This window comes from Lynx rufus, unplaced genomic scaffold (assembly GCF_022079265.1).
Source record: "Lynx rufus isolate CCGP_SWC_20201006 ecotype Redwood Valley unplaced genomic scaffold, mLynRuf1.p SCAF_3, whole genome shotgun sequence".
Taxonomy (NCBI): domain Eukaryota; kingdom Metazoa; phylum Chordata; class Mammalia; order Carnivora; family Felidae; genus Lynx; species Lynx rufus.
The window spans coordinates 8,912,999-8,938,148 of NW_025814845.1; the positions used below are offsets into that span (position 1 = coordinate 8,912,999).

Consider the following 25,150-nt stretch of genomic DNA (forward strand, 5'->3'; position numbering starts at 1 on the left):
ACTCATGATGTTGAAAATACTTGCGAACAAATAGAGGTTTCAAAAGACATCATGATAGCGATTCTAAGTTTTACACTTCCAGCCAAGAAGTTTAAACTTCTAGTGTGAATTTAAAGTAAACTAAGTAATCTCAAATGGTACTCCTTTTTAGAGCTGTCTATAATTCATATATAAATTCAATGTATTATGTAAAATTTGTTTTAAATTTGTCACTTGGCCTCAAATAGGTGATCAACGTTGTTTTAATTATATTGAAATTTGAAGTTATGGGTTTTAACTTAGTAAGTTTTACTTGAGTGGGGAAAAATATCTAAACTGAATGTATACAAGGCTGTAGAATCACAGCATGTATTTTTTAAAAGAATTTTTTAAACTAAAATATCCCTGGGGAGAAAAAAAAACACTTATCTAAATTTGTTTGATGGATCTGAGTTCTGAAGAAAAAAAAAACTGTCACCTTCATTTCACATATAAATGAAAGTCAAGTTTATCTCCAACTTTGTAGCTTTATTGTTAATTATATTTTGGTATTTTAAACATAATATAAATAATTCAAAGAGTTCCGGGGGAAGTATGACATATGTGACACATAATTATACGTAATGTAAATAAAAGCCCAATTTAAAAGTAGAAACCCAGGGAAGGAAAAATAAGACAAAAACAGAGAGGGAGGCACACCATAAGAGACTCTTAAATACAGAGAACAGACTGACGGCTGCTGGAGGGCAGGTGGGCGGGGGATGAGCTAAATGGGTGATGGGCACTGAGGAGGGCACTTGTTAAGATGAGCACTGGGTGTTATATGCAAGTGATGAATCACTAAATTCTACTCCTGTAACCATTAATACGCTATATGTTAACTGACTTGGATTTAAATTTAAAAAATAAAAATAAAAATAGAAACCCAATATAGAATATGTGCTTCATTCAAAAAAACCTGGGAAGTCCATTATTACATATGTAAACATTTATCTGGGTAAATAGGTTAACTACATGCAACAAAGACTTTTCCTGAAATTATATCACATGTATTTATATCAAGTGAAAACTATTAACTATTAAGTAATCATGTGAACAAGAAGCCCTAATGGCGAGTATTTTTAGATGACACTTTGTCATGTGGGCCTCATTTTGGATGTTCAGGGTATGCCTCTACAGAGGGAGAAGCATGGCTGTCCAAGTCTCTGGATGAATGAAAGATGGAAGTTTTAGGCTTAAAATAAATGCACAATGATCTCTGCTGGGTCTGACGTCTCTTTGGACTGCAACTAACACTTTCCTGGTAGCTGGGAGGAGGTAACCACTTCCATAGCTGTAAGGTCCGTGCATTCCTGAAAAGACTTCAAACACAAAGCAGAGAGACAGGGACATCTGAAATCACCATTGACCTGATCTCAAGCTGCTCTCCAGAATTCAATGTGCAGAAACAAGTTATTTACAGAGAGAAGTAGAGAGACAGACAGAGAGACATAGAAAACAAAAATAACTCCCTGGTGGTCAAACAAGGGTGCATGAAATTAGCAATGCATTCACTTGGGTCCTGTTTGCACATAGACCGTTAAGGTCTATTATTTAACTATTTGCAGCAACAGTGTGTCTTTGTTCCAAAAAAAAAATGATTGCCCTGGAGTCAGTGGAATGCACTGCCTTTTAAGCTTTTTGTGAAGATTTTGTTTGGTTGTTCAAGTTTAATTTTTGGTGCAATGAAGTCGGTAGGTAATACCTGAGGCATGGTAGGTAATTCAAAAGAGACAAAAAAAAAAAATCTATATGCCGTGAGAAGTGATTTCCTTCCTACCCTCCACAACCACCAAAGTTCCTTCCCAGGGGCAACCACTGCGTCGGGGTCTTGGCAAGCCTACTACAGATGCTCTGTGTAAATATAACCAAGTGTTTGTGTCTCTCTCCTTTTTGTTTTTGTCGTAGGGACCATGTTGTATATATACATGGTCTGCCAGTTGCTTCTGTGAATTCATCTCTCTTGGGGACTGGTTCATATCAGCACGTCGGGATCAGTCCAGTCCTTTCCAATACTGCCTTCCTTTTTTTTTTTTAAAGTTTATTTATTTATTTTGAAAGAGAAAGCGTGAGTGGGGGAGGGGCAGGGAGAGAGGAAGAGAGAGCGAGAGAGAATCCCAAGCAGGCCCTGCACTGTCAGCATGGAGCCTGACGCAGGACTCGAACCCACGAGCCACGAGACCATGACCTGAGCTGAAGTCCAACGCTTAACCAACTGAACAACCCAGGCATCCCTAGGTATACCGCCTTCCAATGAATGATCACCCCAAAGAGTAGGTCTTACCAGGAGCCCACTAATAGCCACAATTGAAGAACTTTTCTTCTTGGATTTCCATCTAAAACTTCAGCTGGTAGGCCAGCTTAAATTGTTCTGTTTAATCCTGTTTTCTGCTTAAATTCCCGAACATCAGTTATTTAGTGAAACCAGAAAAATCTTACAGCTACCGAGCAAACACGGTGCTTGGAGGAAACAGCGAGGAGGAGGCTGTCAGTCCTCACGGTCTCTGTGCCTCCTTGGGGCCTAGCACTAGTCACGTCATAAGCACTTTACTTCTGTTGCTAAATGTCATGACATTCATTGGCTGAATGAATGAGGAAATGTGGAACCATGACCAAATATCGCAACCAGGGGACCCCTAACGTGAAGCACATTCCTCAGCCGAGGATTCTGATTTGGACTCGGCAAAATGCTACTGTCTTAAGAGCAGTGTACTCCTGATCTGTCAGGCAGTTGGAAAGCTGACGGAGCAGAAGGGACCGTAGAAGAAACACATCCTAAATTATGAAGTGTGTTCCAGGCCTCCGCAGAGGGTAGCAGCTTAACTGCAAATTCAGGAAAAGTGGGTTTATTATTAGAAAGTTAATTCTGTTCTACAGTGTTCTCACATTCCCCGATTCAGGGACTGTACCCATCCTTCAGGATCCCTTTGGATGCACAAATCAACAAGCAAATTCTCTGCCTTCTGCAGGCCGCCTGTCTCCAAACAGCTATTTAAGGAAGGAGCTGCTGGGGCGCCTGGGTGACTCAGTCGGCTGGGCGTCCGACTTCGGCTCAGCTCATGATCTCACGGTTCATGAGTTCGAGCACCACGGCGGACTCCGTGCTGACAGCTCAGAGCCTGGAGCCTGCTTCAGATTCTGTGTCTCCCTCTCTGTCTGCCCCTCCCCCGCTCGTGTTCTCTCTGTCTCAAAAATTAATAAACATTAAATTTTTTTTTTTAAAAAAGGAAGGAGCTGTTGTTCTGCGGGGTAAAAGCTTTCTGCAGGCCAAGATTTATCAGCTCGTCTTCGACACGAACAAGCACCGAAGGGTTGGCTTGGCACCCTGATGACAACCCTAACTTCTGGTTATGGTAACATTGTTTTGAACCACCCCGGACAAGCATTTTTGTCTTCTTCTGTTTTATGGCTGTGTTGTGGTGGTTGTTGTTTTGTATTAAAGGCATGGGCTGAACAGTTCAAAACACAATCAGCTGTCCCCCAAGATTCTACTCGCCTTATAAATATAGAAATCACCAAGAGGGAGACCGCAAAGCACTTCCTCAGGAAGGGCCCATTCTTCTTCTGACGCTGGTGCATCTCTCCACCGCACTTGTTACAGCAACGACACAGACCGAAGCAGAACCCTACCAGGGGCATCAGAATGACAAAGAGCAGTCCCAGGACAGCACAGATGATGACCCCGATTTCATAGTAGATAATCTGCAAGTCAAACAAAAGAAACAGCATGTCCTCTAACACAAAATAACGAGTAGAACATTCCACGGTGTACCTGTTTTGTTTTTTTTAACCTACTTGCCACCGTGAGTTGAATCTTAATGTGTGTGTGTGTGTGTGTGTGTGCTTCCATTTTGATGCTCCTTCTTGAAACAGAAGTAACAGAGTGGTGCCTGGGTGGCTCAGTCGGCTAAGCAGTTAAGCGTCTAACTTCGGCTCAGGTCATGATCTCACCACTTGTGTGTTCGAGCCCCATGTCAGGCTCTGTGCAGACAGCTCAGAGCCTGGAACCTGCTTCAGATTCTGTGTCTCCCTCTCTCTCTCTCTACCCCTCCCCGCTCATGTTCTGTCTCTCTCTCTTCTCTCAGAAATAAACATTAAATATTTTTATTAAAAAAAAAGGAGTAACAGAGATTGGAGTTATCAGAATGTGTAAACAAGTCATTACTATCTTCTTTCAACTCACAGTAAAATGTCCAAATGCAGGGTCGAGTTGCAAATGACTTACTTTAAACCCCAAATATATTTTGTTTGTGTTTAAATGGTGTAACAAATTTTGGCAGAAATACTTGCATTATGAATAATCTACATGACAGGATGCTTTTCACCAGAAAGACAGGACCAGTAGAAGTTATTAAGAATTCAAAGCAGTTCAGATCGGATCAATTAATGACAAACCCACAGTTACAAAAGAATCTGGAATATATCTAATTTAGGAAAAAAGCTCAGACTTTGTGAGTCAGATATGTTAATCACTGGCCACTCACTCTGTTTGCCTATCCGTATGCTGGGAGTAATAATACGCATCTTGTAAGGTCATTGTGAACATTACAGATAGTGTCTGATCAGTGATAACGTGTCAGGGGAAGTATGTGGCCCAGAGCAGACACTTAATAAATGGTCTTTTCATGCCGTGTGGGTGAGGCTGGGCTTGTCGGCCCGTGTCTCAGACAGTTCCCTACGTTCCTAGGAACTAGCACGGCTTCTGGATACAATCATGTGACCTAAATATATTTTTATAATCACTGCTGGCTTTATTCTGGGATAAAAAAAAATAATGCCACTGGATGACAAAACTAGAGCTTACTGCAACTCATGTTTCCATAAAGCAAGACATTTTTTAAAGAATGACAATTATAGGCTGGCTGTTTACAACTAATGGACCGGCTCGCTAACAACAGATTCTGAAGCCAAGCTGAGCGAAGTAAAAGAAGACACAAGTGTTGTTCCTCGAAACGAATGTGAGGTCTTAACACTGAACTGAGAGTCAGAAGACCTGCTTTAAATTACACAGGGTGGGAGCGGGGGAGGGCTTCTGGTTCCCTAAACCAGAACTAGCATTAAGGTCATAAGCATATTGTGAGGGTCAGATAATTAAACAATTGAATGTGAAAACAGCCAGCCAAGTGCCCAGCACACAGCAAATATTCAATCAATAGTAATTAAGTCTGTGGACACATGCCTAAGAGGACCGAGGTGCACATGACACCTGAATATTATGTACTTTGAGATTAAGGATAAAATGCTAAAAAAAAAAAAAAAAGTGGTTGAATTTTGCTTCATTCATCAAATACATGCTCCTGCTTAAACCAAGCCCTATTCCATGGCCACAGAGAGTCATTACCTACTGGTGCTTGTAACCTGCCCTTGAGGACCCACATCATTGGCCAATTGAGATACTCCAAATTCTTATTTCTCTATCATTTCCCAGAAAATGATCTAAATTATTTACTATTTTGAAAATATTTTTTTAACATTTATTTCTTTTTTTTTTTTGAGAGAGAGAGAGAGACAGAGCGTCAGCAGGGGAGGGGCAGAGAGAGATGGGGAGACAACAGAATCTGAAGTGGGCTCCAGGCTCCGAGCTGTCAGCACAGAGCCCGACGCGGGGCTCGGACCCACGGGCGGTGAGATCATGACCTGAGCCGAAGTTGGATGCTTAACTGACTGAGCCACCCAGGTGTCCCAATTATTTACTATTTTAAAAGGGATTTAAAATCCTTTCTGAGTCCAGAAGACACTGAACTCAAATGCAGGAGAGAAGGCGTTTTCAAAATGTTCTAAATGCACTATGTTTACCTCTGAGTACAATTTTCACACTTTATACACAACCTTTCCAACATTACTGACTCAATATTATGTCAAACAGTATCAGGATCAAGGTATATGTCATCTCAAGAGTTCACTTCTGGGTGAAGTCTGGCCAAGGTCTGGCAAAGACCTAACTGAGTTTCTGATACGCCAGGATCTCCAGAACACTTTGTGGATTACGAGGAGAAGATCAAGATGGAAAGTTGCTGAGGTGGGTCGCTATTCTTTGGTGAACTACTAAAACTGGAAGAGACGACTGATGACGATTCCATAAACAAAAATGAAAGGAACCATTTAAAAAACCATCACAACGGAGACGACAGTGGAAGGACAGGAAGTTCTGGCAGAAGCATCTCATACCCCTTGGCTTTAGACAGAGTCACGAGAAACAGCAAACAAGGACTTTACCTTCAGGGTCAAGACTACATTTTCTGGCTGTGGAAGTCAAGGCAGTGGAGGAGTTGAGGAGAGTAAGGCAGAGGCAGCATGCATCAAGAAAACAGAAAAAGTTACATGAGCGATTAACCACAACTGAGAACATTAACATTCCATACAGCGCAAATCAAGTGAGAGGTTGATCCACATAAGCCAGGAACATAAAACTGTTTATTAGAGAAACAACGGGAATTTACATTTGGAACATGTATTTGGATTTCCTGAAAGGTTCTTATCAGGATGCTAATCAGGTGTGGACAGAACGGGGGAAATTAAAGGGAAAGTGACACAGGCTTGACACACGAAACGTGCGGTCTTTACACAGTAGAGGATCAGACGCTGAACCCCAGCCGAAGGCAACAGTTTCCAAAGTGTCCTTTCTAAACTGAGAATCGGATGGGGTCATCTCTTGCTTACCTGCATTTCCTGGATTCCCATCATGTTTAATTCCAACCTCTTAATGTGGTCCTGTTATTTAATCCTGGCCCCATGCCTTGTTCTTCTTGGCCATTCTAGTCCTAAGAAGAAGCCTCATGCTCCCCCTTCCTGCCTTGAGCTCCCTGGCAATGCCTCCTTGCCCAGAACCGTATTCCCTTCACTCCTCTGCTCATGGGACTCAAGTCTGCCTGGATGTTGCTTCCTCCTGGAAATCTGTCTTGATAACCAGGTCTGGGTGTGCTTTCATCCCTCCTTCATGCTGCCTTGGAGCCCACACTTGCCCGTTGTCAGCATCTGCTCCCACAGGAGCCCTGCCTGAGCGGCGTTGTTTGCTCCTGGAAAGCAGGAACCATGAGGTCACGCCCACCGTTCTCTGGCAAGCACCCACCCGGGGACCCGGCATGCAACAGGTACCCAGTCGGAAGCAGGTAAACTGGTGAACCGAGGGAGTTCCCTCAACGGTGGTCCAGTGATGGGGATGGACCACCCTGCAGGAAGACAGAAAAAGTAGGGTGCCGCGAGTTTCCCGTGAGGTGAAATTTGTTCAGTTTATCCTTTTGGTGGGGAGAGGGGGGTGGTATGTGCGTGAGAGGGGACAAAGTTAATACGGTGTTGTTGTTATGATGGGTGTTAAATGTCCTTGGGTGGCAAAATAAACGTTAGGCTCTGTGTCGTCCCCTGGGTTACTTTCTTGCAACTGTGTGCTCTGGGGAATCCAAAAGTTTGGAAACTATCGCTTTAGATGGCAGATTTTCACGGAGGTGGGAGAACAATGTTTGTGATATTAGTACCTGTTAAATGAGGCATCCAAAGTGTTGGGGTGGGCAGTTCAGGTACACATGCCCCCAGGGTCACGTGGGGCATCTTGAATGAGCCCGGACTCCCTTCCTGGGCCTGGGCCCCACAGTCTCCCCAACTTACCACCATAAATGTGTGAAAAACACTGACTTCAGGCTCCTCCCCTAGAGAGGGTATCAGGAGATTTGGGTAAAACCAGGAACCTGTCTTTAAACCAACCCTGGTGTCATGGCCTGATCAGGTGGGTTTGGGACACCTGCTCTCAGCTCCAAGGGCAGATGGTGCTGGGCTGGGGCCAGAGCAGAAGCACCTGTAAGCTACAATAATCAGCTGATTCTTTGGTACTTAATATTCCCACCCAGGAGTCAGTCTGGTCTGATTTGATGGGGTGCCAACAACCGCCCCCCCACCGCTGGAGCTGGGTGAATCTTCATCTTTTTCCTGTTCGTGCCGGCTGTCACACAGTATGAGGTTACTACCGTGCGGTGCAGCAGTTTGAATCCGGCTATGCCGCTTTGCGTCAGCGACCCCCCACTCCGCTTAATTACTGATCATCGTCTCCCGGGGACCTTTTGAAACATATCAATAACCAGCCAGCCCTGACCCATTACATCAGAATCCCTGGGGGACGGGCCTAGGCCTTGTTGCCAATGCTACTCTGAGCCTTGGTTACCTCACTGATGGAATCTGGGTCAGCAGAGACTCTATGTTATGCAGTTTTTCAGAGACAACAAGAGAAAACGGTGAGAAGCAACATGCTCAGTGCCTTATTCTGTTCTAAACGCTTTAATGTATGCGAGGTGAGTTAATACATGTGAAGTGCTCAGACCCGGGTGTCCCAGGGTCATGCTCAAGCAATCGTCATCACCATCAGGAAGATGATGTTTAACAAGAAGATGTAACGATCAACGCACGGTAGCATTATTCCCATCCCTCAGCTCCAGCAAGCCCCAGACATGATCCTGGGCACAGACTGCCGTGCACTGCTTGCTCTCTAAATGCTTCCGAGATCTCTGGAAGGTGCTTCTCTTGCCGGGAAAGGGGAGTGTGCTCTTCCAGGCAGCATGCCTCGCTCTCCTGGAGGGCAGGAAACAGGGAACTCATTCACTTACCTTTCGCGGACATGCAGGGTGGGCTCCAAACACCACAAACCCATCTGGAATAATGACCTGATGTTTCCTAAGTGCCAAATCGATATCCAGTGACTGTCAGCACTGGTGAGGTCAAGAAAAGCAGCAGGGATGAGGCCCAGGCCCAGCACCTGCCCCCAGAGGAAGCTTCAAGAAAGGGAAAGGTAGAGGCGCCTGGGTGGCTCAGTCAGGTAAGCATCCCACTTTGGCTCAGGCCATGATCTCACAACTCATGAGTTCGAGCTCTGCATCGGGCTCTGTGCTGACAGCTCAGAGCCTGGAGCCTGCTTCGGATTCTGTGTCTCCCTCTCTCTCTGCCTCTCTCTGCCCCTCCCCTGCTCACACTCTGTCTCTGTCTCTGTCTCTCTCAAAAATAAATAAACATTAAAAAGTTAAAAAAAATAGGGGCGCGTGGGTGGGTGGCTCAGTCGGTTAAGTGTCCGACTTCAGCTCAGGTCATGATCCCACGGTTCATGAGTTCGAGCCCCGTGTCAGGCTCTGTGCTGACAGCTCGGAGCCTGGAGCCTGCTTCGGATTCTGTGTCTCCCTCTCTCTGCCCCTCCCCAACTTGTGCTCTGTCTATTTCTCTCAAAAAAATAAATAAATGTAAAAAAAAAAATTAAAAGAAAGGGAAAGGTAATAACCGAGGAATGAAATGAAGGATGAAGATACAAACCAGCCAACCAAGAGGCAGTCAACCAAGAGGCAGGAGTGTGGCCTTGTGTGGCCACAAGGAAACAAATCCAGGAGGTCACCGCAAAGAAGCCGTCCATTCCGACGGACCGGGATGTGCAGAATCAAAAGATGGAGGTGACGGGCGTTGCTGGGACCACTGTCCCCTGGAAAGGTTTCTAGAGGTGCAGGCGGCACTTAGGGGTTGCTGGTGGGAAGCGATGGGAAGCCATCCACCTACACTCCACACTACGCATCCTTTGAAGACAGGAATTGTGTCCTTTTATTTCCTTGGGGGGGTCACCACCCGACAAGCTAGGCTGAGGGGCTCTCTCTGCAGAAACTCCACGTGAGCTTGGAGGAGGGGGAGGTCATGCTGTTTTCCCTGGGTTTCCGTCAGCCGGCGCTCAGAGAACCCGGGAAGGGGTCCGCCCGCACTCTGATCCCGGAGGGAATGACACCCAGGGGCTTGGCGCGGCTCAGGTTGTATCTGGAGCACGGCGCTTGGCACACGCTGAGTGGACAGAAGAGTTGCCCGTGTCATCTCTACCTTAACACCTCGAGTGAAGACAGACCACTCCTGTAAAGTCTAAACGGGTTAATACTCGTAAATCATGACCGAGGGTACCTGCCTCACTGTGCGTGCTGTAGAGACGCTAGAAACCGGCGGTTATTAGAGCCGTTCCTCGGATTTCCGCGGCTTCGTCTGCCCGGTCCTCCCTTTCCCTCATTTCCCTTCCCAGGGTTAATTACCCACTGTAACATTTTACGGTTTAATAAATAAAAGGCACGGCACTGAGGCTGTGACGGTCTTTTCACACAGCTCAGAATACTCAACGCGAGCTGCTTCCAAATTAGTCACTTTAGGACTCCAGTAGAGTGGCCCGGGTTGAGCTGAATTTTTGTTGGCCGAGCGTGTGTTGGTTTGGAGTCAGACCGGTCCCGGGAAGGATCCCACCTTCACCACTTAGTCACTGGGTGACCTTGGGCAAGTTCCCCAGCCTCTCCGAGGGCAGGATTTTCTTGCACGTGCAGCGCAGAAATACTTCTGCCTCGGAGAGGTGTCACTGTGGGGGTTGGAAACGATGTCAAGTTGGGGCACCTGGGTGGCTCAGTCGGTTAAGCGTCCGACTTCGGCTCAGGTCATGATCTCACGGTCCATGGGTTCAAGCCCTGCGTCGGACTCTGTGCTGACAGCTCAGAGCCTGGAGCCTGTTTCAGATTCTGTGTCTCCCTCTTTCTCTGACCCTCCCCTGTTCGTGCTCTCTCTCTCTATCTCAAAAATAAATAAACGTTAAAAAAAAATTAAAAAAAAAAAAAAGAAACGATGTCAGCTCATAAGCCAGTGTTGGCCCAAGGTGGACAAGAAACAGTGGCTGTTGTCATTACAGAGAGGACGATGACCCGGTGTAAGCTTCAGAGGCAGTGGAAAAGCTTTGTGCTTCGAGCCTCATGCTCATAAAGAAAGGCTGTAGCTCTCGTTTGCACTACATGCCTTGAGGTCTCAGTTCGTTTATTTGTTTAATATTTTAAAAATTGTTTTTAGAGACAGACAGCATAAGCGGGGGAGAGGGGCGGAGGGATATAAAGAGAGAATCTCAAGCAGGCTCCGCGCTCAGCGTGGAGGCTGATGTGGGGCTCGGTCCCACAACCCTGGGATCATGACCTGAGCCGGAATCAAGAGTCAGACGCTCCATGGGCTGAGTCACCCAGGTGCCCTAATGAAGTCTCAGTTTAAATGCATCCCAGGTGCAAAACCACTCTCCCTCCTCGGAACGTTCTCGTTCATGGCCCTCTATCAGAACTTCTCGCGTGATGCGTGTCCCCCTCCACCTTACGGTCCAGCTGTGGACTGCATTAGTCTGCTGTGGCTGCCTTCACAAAGTGCCGCGGACCAGAGTGTTGAAACAACAGAAAGGTGTTTCGTCACAGGTCTAGGGCCTGGGAGTCTGAGATCAAGGTGTGGGAAGGTCTGGTTTCTTCTGAGGCCTCCTTGGCTTGCAGATGGCCGTCTCCTCCCTGTGTCCCCACACGGTCTTTTCTTTGTGTGTGTCTGTGTCCTAATCTCCTCTTCTTATAAGGATGCCAGTCAGACTGGCTTAGGACTCACTAATCACCCCATTTTAAGTTAATTACCCTTGTAGTGACCCTATGTCTCATACGATCCCTCTCCGAGGTGCTGGGATTACGACTTCAACGGATGAATTTGGGGCACAATTCAGCCCATAACATCCATGCGTATTTCTTATCCCATAACCTCCCTTCCACCAGCTGAGAGTTGGCGGAGTAATGGCCACACTTTCGCAAGTCTGTCCCCTGCGACGCACTGCTCCTAGCCAGCACTCTGTAAAATGAATACATGAAAGAGAGAAGTACATAAAAAAATGTCAAGGAGGAGAAGGGGCCAAGGATCTTAAAATACTACCTTTAACTTTCAGCTGAAGTATAAAGAGGAGGCAGTTCTGTGAAAAGGAGTCCTATTTCCCTCCCAAAGTCGGGCCCAGCGCTTGGAGCAAAAGATCAGCTGAATGCTTCTGAACCTCCTTCTGAAGAGAGTTCACTAAAAGAACACCCAGCTGGAAAGTCACTGACCCTGTGGCCCAGGCTCCTCCGCCACCTGAGAACTCACCAGAAGAGGAAATGCTCGACTCAGGACAAAAGCTGAAAAGACTCCCCAGGGCCCCTCGCCTGGACAGACCTTACCTGCGAGTGCAGTAATTAGAAAGCCAGTGGGCACTGGTCAGTGTAGAAGACGCTGCTGGGGCTCCCACATCTCTCAGGCCTCAATCATCTCCATGTACCCCCTCAAGCTTCTAGCTACGGGCATCTTTCACTCTGTGCTTGACGGCCTTTTCCGGTACCACGGCAGGTCAAAAGTGCTTAGGGCTTAACATAGTCCCCCACACCCACACCGCCCCTAACCTGTGCCCCTTCAGTCTCGGTGTCTGGAAACCTCAGCTCCCTCTCACTTCCCAGGGACTAATTTGGACACTGGGGTTTTACACCATTGCCCCGGCAATTCTGCGGGATGAAGCTTCAGCCGTCCCCTGTGGCCAGTGGCTTAATGCCACACCCTTTCCAGGCTGCCCTCTCTCCCTCGTGTTACCTCTCCACTTCCCGGCCAGTGTCCCCTGCACCTCCCAAACCAATGACGTGACCTCAAGGCCTTGACTCAGGGTCTGCTTCAGAGGACTCCAACCCAACACAGCCTGCATACATCAGACTACGAGCAGAGAGCCCCCCTCCTGAGATGTCTGGCTTCTCCAGTGTCTCTCCCTAACCAAATCCCTCTTTCTTGGACAACAGTGGAAAACGTGACCCGATCCCATGTGAAGGGGGAATTCAGGTCATGCATGAGGACTCAGTGCACCTGTCCCCCACGCCAATGGTGTTGGTCCATTTGCAAAGGCACCTGAGGTGGAGAGGAAATCAGGCACCAGGGAGATCCCCAATTTCACAGGAGCTCCAAATCTAATACCAAGCCAGCCATAAAGGACTGGCCCAACTGAGAATCTCGCCACGGGTAGTTGCTGGGGTGCCCAGAGTCACCTCAAGGTCTCAGGACCCCATCCTCCGAGGCCTGGACCAGGTGAAGCGCAACCCCCACCCATTCTTTGGCAGAACTAGTTGGCACTCGGGCCAGGCTGCTAATGGTACGTTATTTTTCCATATCAATATACAAGCAACGGTCGTTTTGTTCTGCCCAGGGAGGCAGGCAGACATCGGCAACCACGTTTGGGAGACATAGGAAGCCACGGGCATTTCATAGCAAAAATGTTTTTCCACGGTACTAGGGAAGGCTGTGAGCGCTAGAGAGAAACTAATTCGTGTAAATGGTCTTTAGATAAGGGTTTCCTCTTTGGCATCTGTATTTGTTTTCTCTTGGGTATCACTTTATTGCAAACTGAGAATATGAGGCACTGTCACCACAGCATCTGAGGTGGTCATTCACTGGGCGAGAGATCACCGCCCTCCCCATACATTGCCCCCACCACACTGGGACGCTGTCATTCACGTTTGCTGTGCTGGCCATTCAAGAATGTCCCCCGTGCGTCTGCTTTTATTGTTCTCTTGATAACCACTTTCAGGAGAGGACAAAGTACTTAATCCTTCAGGACTAAGAGCCTGACAGATTCAACTATTTTTTTTTAATTATCCTAACTTTCAGTACAACACACATCTGTTTATTTCACTGGCAACCTGCACTCATCGTAAACCAAAAGCAAAGGACACTCTTGTGTTTGGGTAATCCATCACAGATGCAAACAGAATGAATGCGCAACACCTTGGTATTCAGCAGAGGCACGCAAGGTCCTTTAATACTTTCTGAAAATACCATCTGCTCATATTAGCGAGCGTTCAGGGTCCCAGGCCGCCTTTCCTTCCTCTCCACTCTTTCACACCTTGTCCTGGTGGCTCCCGTGGTCCCCGGAGCCTCGGATGCCAGCAAAGCCACCTCCCCACCTGCTCCAGCCCTGCTTCTCCTTCTTCTTTTTTTACAACAGGCCCCCCAATCACCTTTTATGCAAGAACTCCTGGGCAGAATTACGTTTCTTCACCTACGTTCCTCTTCCTGTTACTTATAAATCTACTTATTTCCTTCTTCTCCTTCTACTTCTTTAAACAATCAGGTATGGTCTCTGCCATCTGGCTCTTTGCCTCCTGAGATCAAGGGCGATTTTCCTTATCCTTAGCCCAGGCAAGTGCACACACAGAGCTCTCAATACACCTGTTCCAATGTGAAGCTGCTTTTTACCAAACTGTATTTTATTTTTTAAAAAATTTTAAATGTTTTTATTTATTTTTGAGAGAGAGACAGAACGAGTGGGAGAGGGGCAGAGAGAGAGAGGGAGACACAGAAGCTGAAGCAGGCTCCAGGCTCTGAGCTGTCAGCACAGAGCCCGACGCGGGGCTCGAACTCATGAGCGTGAGATCATGACCTGAGCTAAAGTCGGAAGCTCAACCGACTGAGCCACCCAGGCACCCCTACCAAACTGTATTTTGAAACAAAGTACACATCCCTGTTTCTAGAAATGGTCAAACAATTCTACTTAGTCTGGGAGTTCTCTCCTCCCTTAGCTAAAAAAACCCTACCCCATTACTTCCCTTAAGGAAATTTCAGTTTTTAAATACAGAAATACATACAGCTTAAAAGGTGAATGTTTTTTCAAACGCTACTTTTGGAATTTCTGCTTTAGAAATCAAAGGGGATTTATAAGATGTTTCAATATTCCATAAAAGTTCTTAGTCAAAGAAAATTATAAAGTTCACAGGTGAACTGATTGCTTAAAGATTTACTTTCAAGTCAACCAAAATTTTGTTCACACTTATTTTTACTAACAAATGTATCAATAAAAATTACCTTCTCATAATCAGTTGAGAGGTCAAACTTCTTCTGTAGAATTTTTCTTAAAATATCTGGGGGAAAAAGTCACGAAAGAATAGCAAGGTTACTTTTACAGTAAAAACACAACATGTATGTTTAGAAAATAAATTTTATATATGCTTACAAATTATTGTACCTCTATGTAGTATTCTTATCATTTTATTTCTATTTCTTAAGGTAGGTAAATAATTAAGCTAATGAGGCTCTAAACAGAAGCAAAGAATGGAGGGCAAATATTTTTGACTTACTATTTAGCAGTGGTGGAATCAGACAGTTGCCATTTTTGAGTTTTCGGTTTCTCACAAGACACCTTGATATTTACCAGCGTATAGGTCATTAACAATTACTGATAAAACGTTACACCGAAATTGCTCACTCTTAATTTTTTGGAACCACAAATGCAACTTATTCTTTGGTAATTCTACATTTACATAATATTTTACAAATAAAAAGAACCTTGCAATTAATCCAAGCAGTGCATGAAAACCTGAAATAATATGCAAAATGGTATTTTTCCTGCCATGTTCATTTTGGGCATTTCCAAATTCTCATATAGGTTAGGATTCCCCTCTTATCCTGACTCACCAATCTAGCAATGATATGCCATGACTGATGCCCAGACAGAGAGAATAACTTGTCTAAAATCTGGGATGTGTGAGGAGGCCAGACCAAGGCCCAGGTGGGTCGTCATTTTTCTGCCCCAGGGTCCTTCTCACGCTGCACATTGTAATTCACCCTGGGAATGAGCTTCTGGAATGCTGTGGCTGTATCCTGTATACATCACTTCTAAAGTGTACTACAAGGGGCGCAAAGGAAAACTTGTTGTGAATGCTTATTTAAAGCAAGGAGTATAGATTTACATGCCGGCCACCTCCCTGCAGGGCTTTTTGGAAAATAACTTCCGACCTGCACAGACTAAATGCAATGACCTGCAAACTAAATGGAGCAGATCTTTAAAAGGTGTGCTGTAGGAGCAGGGATCAAACTGGTAGGTTTGGGATGCTTACCCTATCCCTAGGGTACTGGGAGTCCTAGTTATTCATTCCTCCAAGGGACGTCAGGGAGACCCAAGGACGGGAGAAATCTGAGTCTGCTCAACCCCGCAGATCTCCTCCAGCCTTGAGCTAGCCACTTTGCTTTGGTTTGTTGTACAGATTAGGCTTCTGTTCTAGATTTCATTGGATGAAAATGTCCACCGATGACCAAATGAGAACTTTGAATCTCTTCCGGGGAGCCGCCCCCTCCTTCCTCTCAGGTCACAGTGACCAGGTAAGAGGTGGGCATCCCCCACTGGCCTCGGTGGGCACATCTCTGAATGTGGTCCGCGGGCCCCTTGGAATCGTCAAGATATGTTCAGGGTGCCCACGAGGAGGAAGCAGAAGATGTGATCCGCCTTTCCACCGTGTTGATATTTGTACTCAGGGTGCAAAAACAACGGTGGCAAAGACTGCTGTGATTTAGCAGGAACCACATAGCATCCATTCTATTCTTCGCTGCCATCAACTCATGGGAAATAGAGGCCCAAGTCACAAGAATGATCTCGAGGATTATTACAACCATAGCGTCCGACTTCAGCTCAGGTCATGATGTCACAGTTTGTGGGTTCGAGCCCCGCCTTGGGCTCTCTGCTGTCAGTGCAGAGCCCGCTTCACATTCTCTGTCCCCGACTCTCTCTGCCCCTCCCCAGCTCACTCGCTTGCACTCTCTCTCTCAAAACTAAACATTTTTTTTAAAAAGAGAATAATCTTGATGGAGCATTAAAAACTCGTAATTGTATTAAACTTCAAACTGTGAGCAGCCATCTTTTTATTATTCTGTGCGAGGAAACGGCAGTGTGCGTAAGGTGCTTTTGTTGCACACCCGTTTCCAGCTGACTCCAGAAAGAGCACTGGGTGCTGGTCTTGAGTTGGGAGCTAAACTCACCACATTTCTCACGGAGCGCGATTTTCACGCAGAAGAAAAGACAGAGAGACGAACCACGGTTATTCAGACTTGAGGATTTTGGAGACACTTTCCTTAAAATGGAGGGAGTGGAGCCCACAACTTCGAGAGGGCGACTCACAGGACTTGTTGCCAATGATGAAATTAGAGCATTTAAGCAACAATTAGAATTTTGCAAAATCTGCTTCCATGGGGTTGACAGACGTGGGATTTTACCGCATCGTTCTCACCACACTTGAACACATGAAGCAGGTGCGACTCTAACAGACTATGTGGAGGCCAGTGAATACGGGACACATGGATCACACGTTGGCCACGGCCCCAGTGAGACAGTGCCAGTCTTCCAGTGCCAAACAGATGCTCCCAGCATTTGCCGGAAGATCCCCAGCCCCTCCCAAGTACACCGGTGGTCCCGGGTGCTGAAGAAGGGTCCCAGCTACACCAAATGACACTCCTTACTGACAATTGACCCCTGCCCTTTGTCTGCCAGCTGGCCCCATCTCTCTGCCAAACTGATCTTTGCCGTGAGGACCAAGCACCCGTCTGAGATTTGGGGGCAGGAATGTTCTCCCTCCCTCTGGTTTAGGGCAGCGCTGCCTGATAGAAATATATTACAAGCCATACAAGTAATTTCAAATTTCCTAGTAGCCACATTTAAAAAGTGAAAAGAAATGGGTGATTAGTTTATTTTACATTAATTTTAATAATATGCTGCCCTTAATCCAGATATACGCAATACACTGTCATTTCTGTATGCCATCAATATAAAAATATTAATGAGCTGTTTTACAGTCACTAAGTATTCAGGTCTGGTATAGATGTGCTCAGTACATCTTAGTTCAGACCAGCTATAATTCAGGTGCTCAGGGGCCACACGAGGCCATGGCCTCTGTACTGGCCAGCACGGGGTTAGAGGCTGTAGGTCATCGGCCTTGGAGGCCTCAGTCCTTTTGCTCATCCTCCCTCCCTCCCTCCCTGTGACAGTGTACCCTGTCACAAGAACACAAAATGAGCATCCACCATATCCATTTTTCCTCTGCCTTCCCTGTGGATCTCTAAGTGGCTCTCAATCCGGGTAAATGAACATCAGCACAAGGCCTGTAGGATGCAGCCCAGCATCTTCATTTGTGAGGTCGTGGCATTAACTCTGCTGTTCACGCCTCACGCGGGAACTCATGAGCACCCCCCCGCCCCCCCCGCCACTAGGAAACTCCATCTCAGTTCTAACACGTTCGTCGCTGTTGAGAACTTTTAATCGATTATGGTCCATCTCAGAAAGCGTGTGGAAGACCCAGGGTCCCACTTCTGCTCCCCTCCCCCCCCTCCCCCGCCGCCCCTGCTTGGGGGTCTGGCTGCACTACAATCCTTTGTCTTTGTCTCTGTCCTCCTGGCCAGCTTCCAATGGAACCAATCTCTACCTCTGGATCTCCTACATTCCCAGAAAGTTCCAGGGATCCAGCACCGTTTGTGGTACTGATGCTGCAGAAACATAACATCCAAAAAAAAAAGTGTTGCCTCCTTTTTGTAGATCAGACGGGATCCCTGAGGTCTGTGACTAGTTCCTCGTATTGCCTGGTGAGCGAGGTAGCCAGTAGCATTTGGATCACTACAGTGTTATCCTGACCTCTGTGAGACCTCAGTGTGGACAACAATGGCCACCTTGTCCTTCCTAAACCGAGGGAGGGTCTGTTCTGACAGAGCCTGATAGGCACTTAGCATGGGCCAGACAACTCCCAGAGGCCAAGGAAAGATTCTCCCTGCCCTGAACTCAGGGAGTTATCTGGCCACCTTTCCCATGTGGCAATTCATTTTCCACTATAGAAATCCCATGCTCTTTTCACAACATAACAGTTGTCTCTTAAGATATAGCAGGAGGGAAATATGGACTCCAGTGAACGAAGAAGCTCTTGTCATGGTAGATTGTTTCCCAGCATCTGGTCCCATAAAGGGGCTCTGTGGGTCTTTCCAGAATGATGGTGGCTATGAGCCTCTCTTCATTCAACTCTTAGATGGTGCAATGCCCTCTTACCTGGGACTTAATTTTAAATTTCGTGTGATGATGGAAATTAAGAAAGGTAGCAGCCAGGGCTAATTCTGACCTCTTGTGTCACACCATCAACTTAGAAAGTAAGTTGCTTGGGTGTGGTTGGTTGGTTGTGTGGTTTTTTGCTGTGTGTGTGTATGAATAATTTCTCTATGAATTTTTTTTGATGTCTGAAGCCATACAAGTAAGATAAAATAAGAAAAGTGCCTTGTGCAGGATCCATATATTAAAAAATCCATCTTCCTTATCTTAGTCGAAACACATCTTTGACTAAGTAAGATATTTCTGTTTCCTAACTGGCTTCTTTTAATACACATGTAGGTTCTGGTCCAAGCTAGGCAAAATAAAATTCTACTCTTGGAACGTTCTCTTGTAAAATGGATAGACAATTTTTTTAATGTCTATTTTTGGGAGAGAAAGAGAGACAGAGTGCTAGTGGGGAAGGTGCAAAGAGAGGGAGACAGAATCCAAAGCAGACTCCAGGCTCTGAGCTGTCAGCACAGAGCTGGACACGGGGCTCGAACTCACGGACCGCAAGATCATGACCTGAACCAAAGTCAGATGCTTAACCAACTGAGCCACCCAGGCACCCTTGGATAGACAACATAAAACAAACAAACAAACAAAAAAACCCCAAACCTGCTATTGGCAGTTGATTCGTCGGATTTGTGACGAACTTACGTGCTCTCACAAAGATCTCGTTGCTATCTATTTAATGAGACTTACCTGGCTAGGTCTCTAATTAAAAAGATACGCTACCTGATAGCTTCTAAAGTGTGTTCCTGCCATTTACTGGGAACAGAATCTCTCAAAGGTGCTAAATTATATTTAAAAGTTTTTTTAAAGAGATTTTTATATCTGATATAAATAAACATTTAGTATGTGGCAAGCCATTCTTAATCTATGTAAAACAATATTATTTGTAATGCAGTTCTTGAGAAAATATATTTTGGAATGTTATTTTGTTCATAGCTGGTAATTTTTCTGCCAAAGTATTCTAATCTTGGCTTGTTTTATTTTAAAGCCTTTTAAAAAAGTTTAGTAAAGTTTTATGTGCAGGTCATTTTAATTAGTCTTTTGCTCCTCTCTACCTGATGTTTTCTAGTCTCTTTAACTAGAATTTTTTAAATGAAACCAAAAATTAAGTGGTAAACTTGGAAGCACTATGGTGTTAAACATCAAAATTGAGAGATTAAAACATACAGAACAGGTTTTTCTTTGCAGACAAATCTTAGAAAATGACCCTTTTTTTTCCTTTTCTTTTTTAAATTTTTAAAAAGAATGTTTATTTATTTTTGAGAGAGACAGAGCACAAGTGGGGGAGGGGTAGAGGGAGACAGAGACACAGAATCCAAAGGAGGCTCCAGGCTCTGAACTGTCACCGCAGAGCCCCGTGCGGGACTCAAACTCATGAGCTGTGAGATCATGACCTGAGCCAAAGTTGGACGCTCAACTGACTGAGCCACCCAGATGCCCCTGACTCATTTTTTTCTAAATGTCAAGTTAGATGTATTTGTACTCAGAACTCTTATTAATGAAAATTAAACCCACACCCGCGAGCGCGCGCGCACACACACACACACACACACACACACACAAAGTAAGCTCTCTTTCAGGCACTTGAAGTGTTTTCTTGGAAATGTGATTAACTAAGGGCATAAACAGTGTGAAATGTTCCCTTGTGGAGACACCACAGTGTCCCTCTTTGACCTCCAGTGGCATTGTCTGAGACTCCAGTAGTGTGTGGGGCTCTCTATTAAGAGTGACTTAATCTAGTATTTTGTGCATGAAATCAACACTGTCAAATTGAAAGAGATTGTTCAAGTTTTTACTAAAAGTAGCATAAAATGATATTCAAGTTCAACTTAGAAACCTACAAAAGTTAAGTTTGTGACTGTAAAACTTTCATAATTAAGCGTTAATTAAAACTTTAGTCATTTCTTTCCAGGCACGAAAGACTTTCTGCAGGCTCTTAAATCTTTTTTAAGTTTATTTATTTATTTTTGAGAAAGAGAGAGAGAGAGAGAGAGGATGAGAGGGGGGGAGGGAAAGAGAGAACCCCAAGCAGTCTCTGTGCTGACAGTGCAGAGCCCGACGTGGGGCTAGATCCCATTAACTGTGAGATCAGGACCTGAGCTGAAATCTAGAGTGGGACGCTTAACTGACTGACCACTCAGGCGCCCCTCTGTAAGCTCTTAAACATCAATTTGACAACTTGCCCCCCCCCAACTCTAGACTAAATTCCTGAGGGGACAAGGGGCAGGTAGGCACCAAGTGGAATGCCTGACAAGTGCAGATAAAACACAACCCTGGACAGTTCAAAAGTATTAACTTCGCAGATGTGCTGGTATTACGCAGGGTGTGGAAGAAACAGAGGCATTCTGCCCTATGAGAAATGTTCAGTATGGTGTTTGTATATGATCCACTAACATGGAAACATTAGCGTCTCCTACTTCCATTCTGTACCTTTTCATGCTCTGCCTTTTCCTGTCCTTCAGCTTGTGGTACAGAATATGAATGCCCAGAAGAACCCATGTGTCACCTCATTTTCCTTGGCCCACTGCTTGACTACATTCCCCAGCCCCCAAGCACTTAGATGGGACATATGACTTGAGTCCTGGCCAATGGAACATGGGCAGGTGTGCGGGCACAACGCTTCTAGACCCGGCCTCCAAAACCTCCCACAAGAGGTTTGCATGCACACCCTCTTTACCCGTCTCCCAGCCAAATACAAAGGACCTAGTGGAGAATCCTGAAGCCCATGGTGATAGAAGGCCCATTAGATGGAGGGAGCCAGAGTCCTAGGACCTCTCCACTCCATCACTTCTATATCAGACCATTAGACAGCATTTTTCATCAAAATTTGGGCTTGTTGGTTATAAAAAATGGTGTCAGGTTCCCTAACTGAAAAAAGCCTTAGCCAATGAAGACTCCCAACATTTTTGTGCTGCAGGCATCCTCTACCTGTTCCCTGTCTTGCCAGCTTTGACGAAACAAAGGTTAACTCGTTTTTCTCAGGAGCAGGTACACATACACATAACACAGCAGACTGAGGTTTGGTGAAGCCATTATGTTGGCACTAATGCAGACATAGATTTCAAAAGACATCTTCATTAAAAGGTTGAGCTTTCTGTGTTTATAAAAGAGAATGCATGGAAAGGCATTCAAACCCAGAAATATCACTATAAAACGTGGTACAAGGTAGCTCAGATACAGCATCTTTCTAACTGCTCTCATCTGTGGGTCTACAAAAGCTCTGGAAAACATCCACAGCCCTGCCTTAAATCTCCATACGCCCTTCAACAGCTTCACTACCAACTGAATTTTCCTAATCTAGAAAACACATGTTCAAAACACGCTGATTCAGGCGTGTGTCTACCACCAAAATATTTAAGGAAAATGCTCTCAGGTTACAGTGTGATCCTGGGAAGTTTGCATCGAAAAGGAGTTAAGACTAAGTTGGCTTAAGATCTTGGGACCATCTCCAAGAGTCATGGGCACAACATGGCTGCTTAGATGGGTTGAGACCACCAGCTCCCAGGGCCAGGGGGCTCTTTCTGGAGCAGAAGGCAGATTGTCATCAAGATGACAAGTTAGTTGGTGAAACTGTGAACATTTATGTGGTTCCTACGCGGCCCTTGCACTTTCTCCAGAGCTCCCACATGAAGGGGTCTTTAGACCTACAGACAGGAAACACACTGTGGTTGAATCTTGTCTTCCCTCACTGGGCTCAGCTTGCTGGGTTTTGTTTTTGTGTTTTAGAACTTCCATTCAGAGTTCCAATGAATGAACATTTACTTCTTCTCGTGTCAGGGAAATATTTCAATGTGAACAAATCGGAAATCTTCTGGTTATTTGGATTATTTGGTTCAGTTCACCTTTTATCAAGAAAAATGTTTAAGGAGCCAACTCATTGCATGAAATATGTTTAAAACTACATTAAGCCAGCACAGTAAGTATGATCAGTTCTGATATCCGATAGGTTGGTTGAAAGAGACAAACCAGGATAATCATGCCTTAGATGTTTTAACTTAAGGCACATGAATACCAATTGGATGTGAAGCCAAGGTCCATTTTTGAGTATGAGTCCACTGGCCAGAATGGAGGTGAGTTACGGTAAAAGAAAGCTCCTCTCTTATTTCAAGGTAGACTCATGCCAACCACTCCATCTCCAAACTGTACCCTTAGGGTACATGAGGAGGAGTCATTGTCTCACAAAATTACACCACCTACACATAGTGTGGGTCCTCCAGAGAAAGCACTTGGTGATCACAGACTCTGCCTCAAGATATGGGGGTCAGGGGGGAACCTGGCTGATTCGATTCTTCAGTGACTGAAATGGGGAGTGGAGGGGTAGGCTTTACCCCAGCTACACATTCCCTGCCCCCCAGTCCCCAGACATTGAAAATGATTGCCTGTGTCAGTCGGGGTTCGCCAAAGAAACAGCATCAATGAGCAAGGAGATAGAGAGAGAGAGAGAGGAGGAGATTTATGTATGTATGTATGTATTTAATCTTTTGGTGAACGTTTATTCACTTTTTGAGAGAGACAGAGTGTCAGCAGGGCAGGGCAGAGAGAGAGGGAGACACAGAATTGGAAGCAGGCTTCAGGCTCGGAGCTGTCAGCACAGAGCCCGACGCGGGGCTCGAACTCACGAACTGTGAGAGCGTGACCTGAGCCGAAGTCGGACGCTTAACCGGCTGAGCCACCCAGGCGCCCCGAGGGTTTTTAAAAGAGATTATGGGGGTCAGACAGTTTGAAATCTTTAGAGCAGGTTGGGAACTCAGACAGGGGTTCATGTTACAGTCTCAAAGCAGAATTTCTTCCTCTTGGGGAAATCTTAGTTTTTGCTCTTAAGACCTTTCAGCTGATTGGAGGAGCCCCCCCCCCCCCCCACATTATGGAGGGTAATCTCCTTCACTTAAAATCAACTTATTGTAGATGTCAATCACATCGATAAAATACTTTTATGGCAACACCTCGATTAGGGTTTCATTAAATCGCTGGGTGCCAGAGCCCGGCCAAGTGGGCCCAGAAGACCACAGCCCTGCCCCAGCCAGCTGTGTTAGCCATAGAAGGGTCCCGCCCCAGAGCTGTACTGGAACCGAGCATATCTGAGCAGCCCTCTTACAGAGCAGGGAGACTCACTGTCACTAACGGCAACTACTGACAAGCTGTGCCAAAGGACCGCAATCGGGGGCCCAGTGAGTGCAAGGGCAGGGGATCACATGTAGTCTCAGAGGACAACTGATCCTGAATGATTTTCCTTAACCAGCCCCCACACTGACTTAAGTTGGTGTGCGCTAAACTACGAGGCAGGCAAATAAATGCCATTTGAAAAGATGTCCATCAAAAGGAGCGGAACGAAATCTGTGTGGCACTTGCATGGTTAATTTCTTCCCTGAAGAATGTACCTAGCAAGGCCCATCTTCCTGAAGCTCTGGTCGCTTTTATGTGTTTGCTGTCCTCTGACACTGAGATGAACACCCTCTGCCCAGAGCTTGGCTCACGTCTTCCTGTGGCTGATGTGAGCGAGGCTGAGCCTAAAGAAGTGATCTGGGGACCTAAACAATGCAAGTGCCTCTGGTCCGGGAGTTCATCAGATTCCCCGAATGAAACACACTTCCTTCTGGAATGGTTGCCAAGAGCCTGTCTGAATTTAGTGCTCCAGGGATATGCATTTGAAGAATCATTTCGTGCGGCAACCGTCCTGTACTTTTCAATTGCACGGAGCACTTCATTATATGGTTCCAGTCCTCCGGCAACAAGACGAGACTCTGGTTTGCTTTTTAATACGGGGATTGATGCTTCAGAAATTTGGGAGCCAAGCCGCGGGGTCCATTGGAACTTATCAAATGTACTCCCCCTGCCTCCGAGTACATAAAGTTTTCCGGAAGGTGAGTCCCCTTTTCCTTTGTTTAAAATACAGTGTGAACACCCTTGCTTTGCTATTTCCTTCATTACAGCTGTCAACACAAGACTCTGTGTGGTTCTCCTTTAATTGACTGGAGTGGCTTCTCGCAGAAGCAATGAGGCACGTTGGCTTGCAGTAGAATTTGATGGCACTGACTCAGGCTCCAAGAAAAGAGCTTGGGAAAAGTGCTGCCCGGGAAGCTATTCTTGGGAAAACATCTGGGACCATTCTGGCCCCTGCAGCTTTCTCCTTGCTATGTGCTCACACTGATTGTGCACTGGGGTTTCGTCTTAACCCTTAGCATGTGGCCCGGCCTGCCCTTAAATCACCTTGAATTCCTTTAGAGGAGGTGGGAGCTCCGGTCGCACAGGCGGAGGGAAACTTCTGGGGTCTCCTGGGGCCCAGGGCCCTCGATGAAGCTGCATGTGGGTCCCCCGGCCTCAGTGCTGGGAGGGGTGTGGGGAGGGGTCTCTGTTCCTGGGATGGACTAGGGGCTGTGTTGCCACCACCCGTGAATCCAGGGAGGGGAGCAGGGAACACGGTCAAAATCTCTGTCGATTCCTGAA

The 25,150-nt window shown here is 46.0% G+C and overlaps 1 protein-coding gene across 4 annotated transcripts in view; it reads right to left on the reverse strand.

The window, feature by feature from the left end:
- Positions 1 to 25,150, reverse strand: part of PROM1 (prominin 1) — a 103,659-nt gene that overhangs the window by 51,200 nt on the left and 27,309 nt on the right. For 2 of the 4 annotated variants that reach the window (XM_047091636.1, XM_047091635.1), the window contains exons 2-4: positions 14,662 to 14,717; positions 6,235 to 6,261; positions 3,515 to 3,720 (exon numbers count right to left, since the gene is read on the reverse strand). In XM_047091636.1, coding sequence (XP_046947592.1) covers positions 3,515 to 3,720; positions 6,235 to 6,261; positions 14,662 to 14,717 — 289 coding nt within the window. The remainder of the gene's footprint in view (positions 1 to 3,514; positions 3,721 to 6,234; positions 6,262 to 14,661; positions 14,718 to 25,150) is intronic. The other 2 variants (XM_047091640.1, XM_047091639.1) reach the window with 1 other exon arrangement.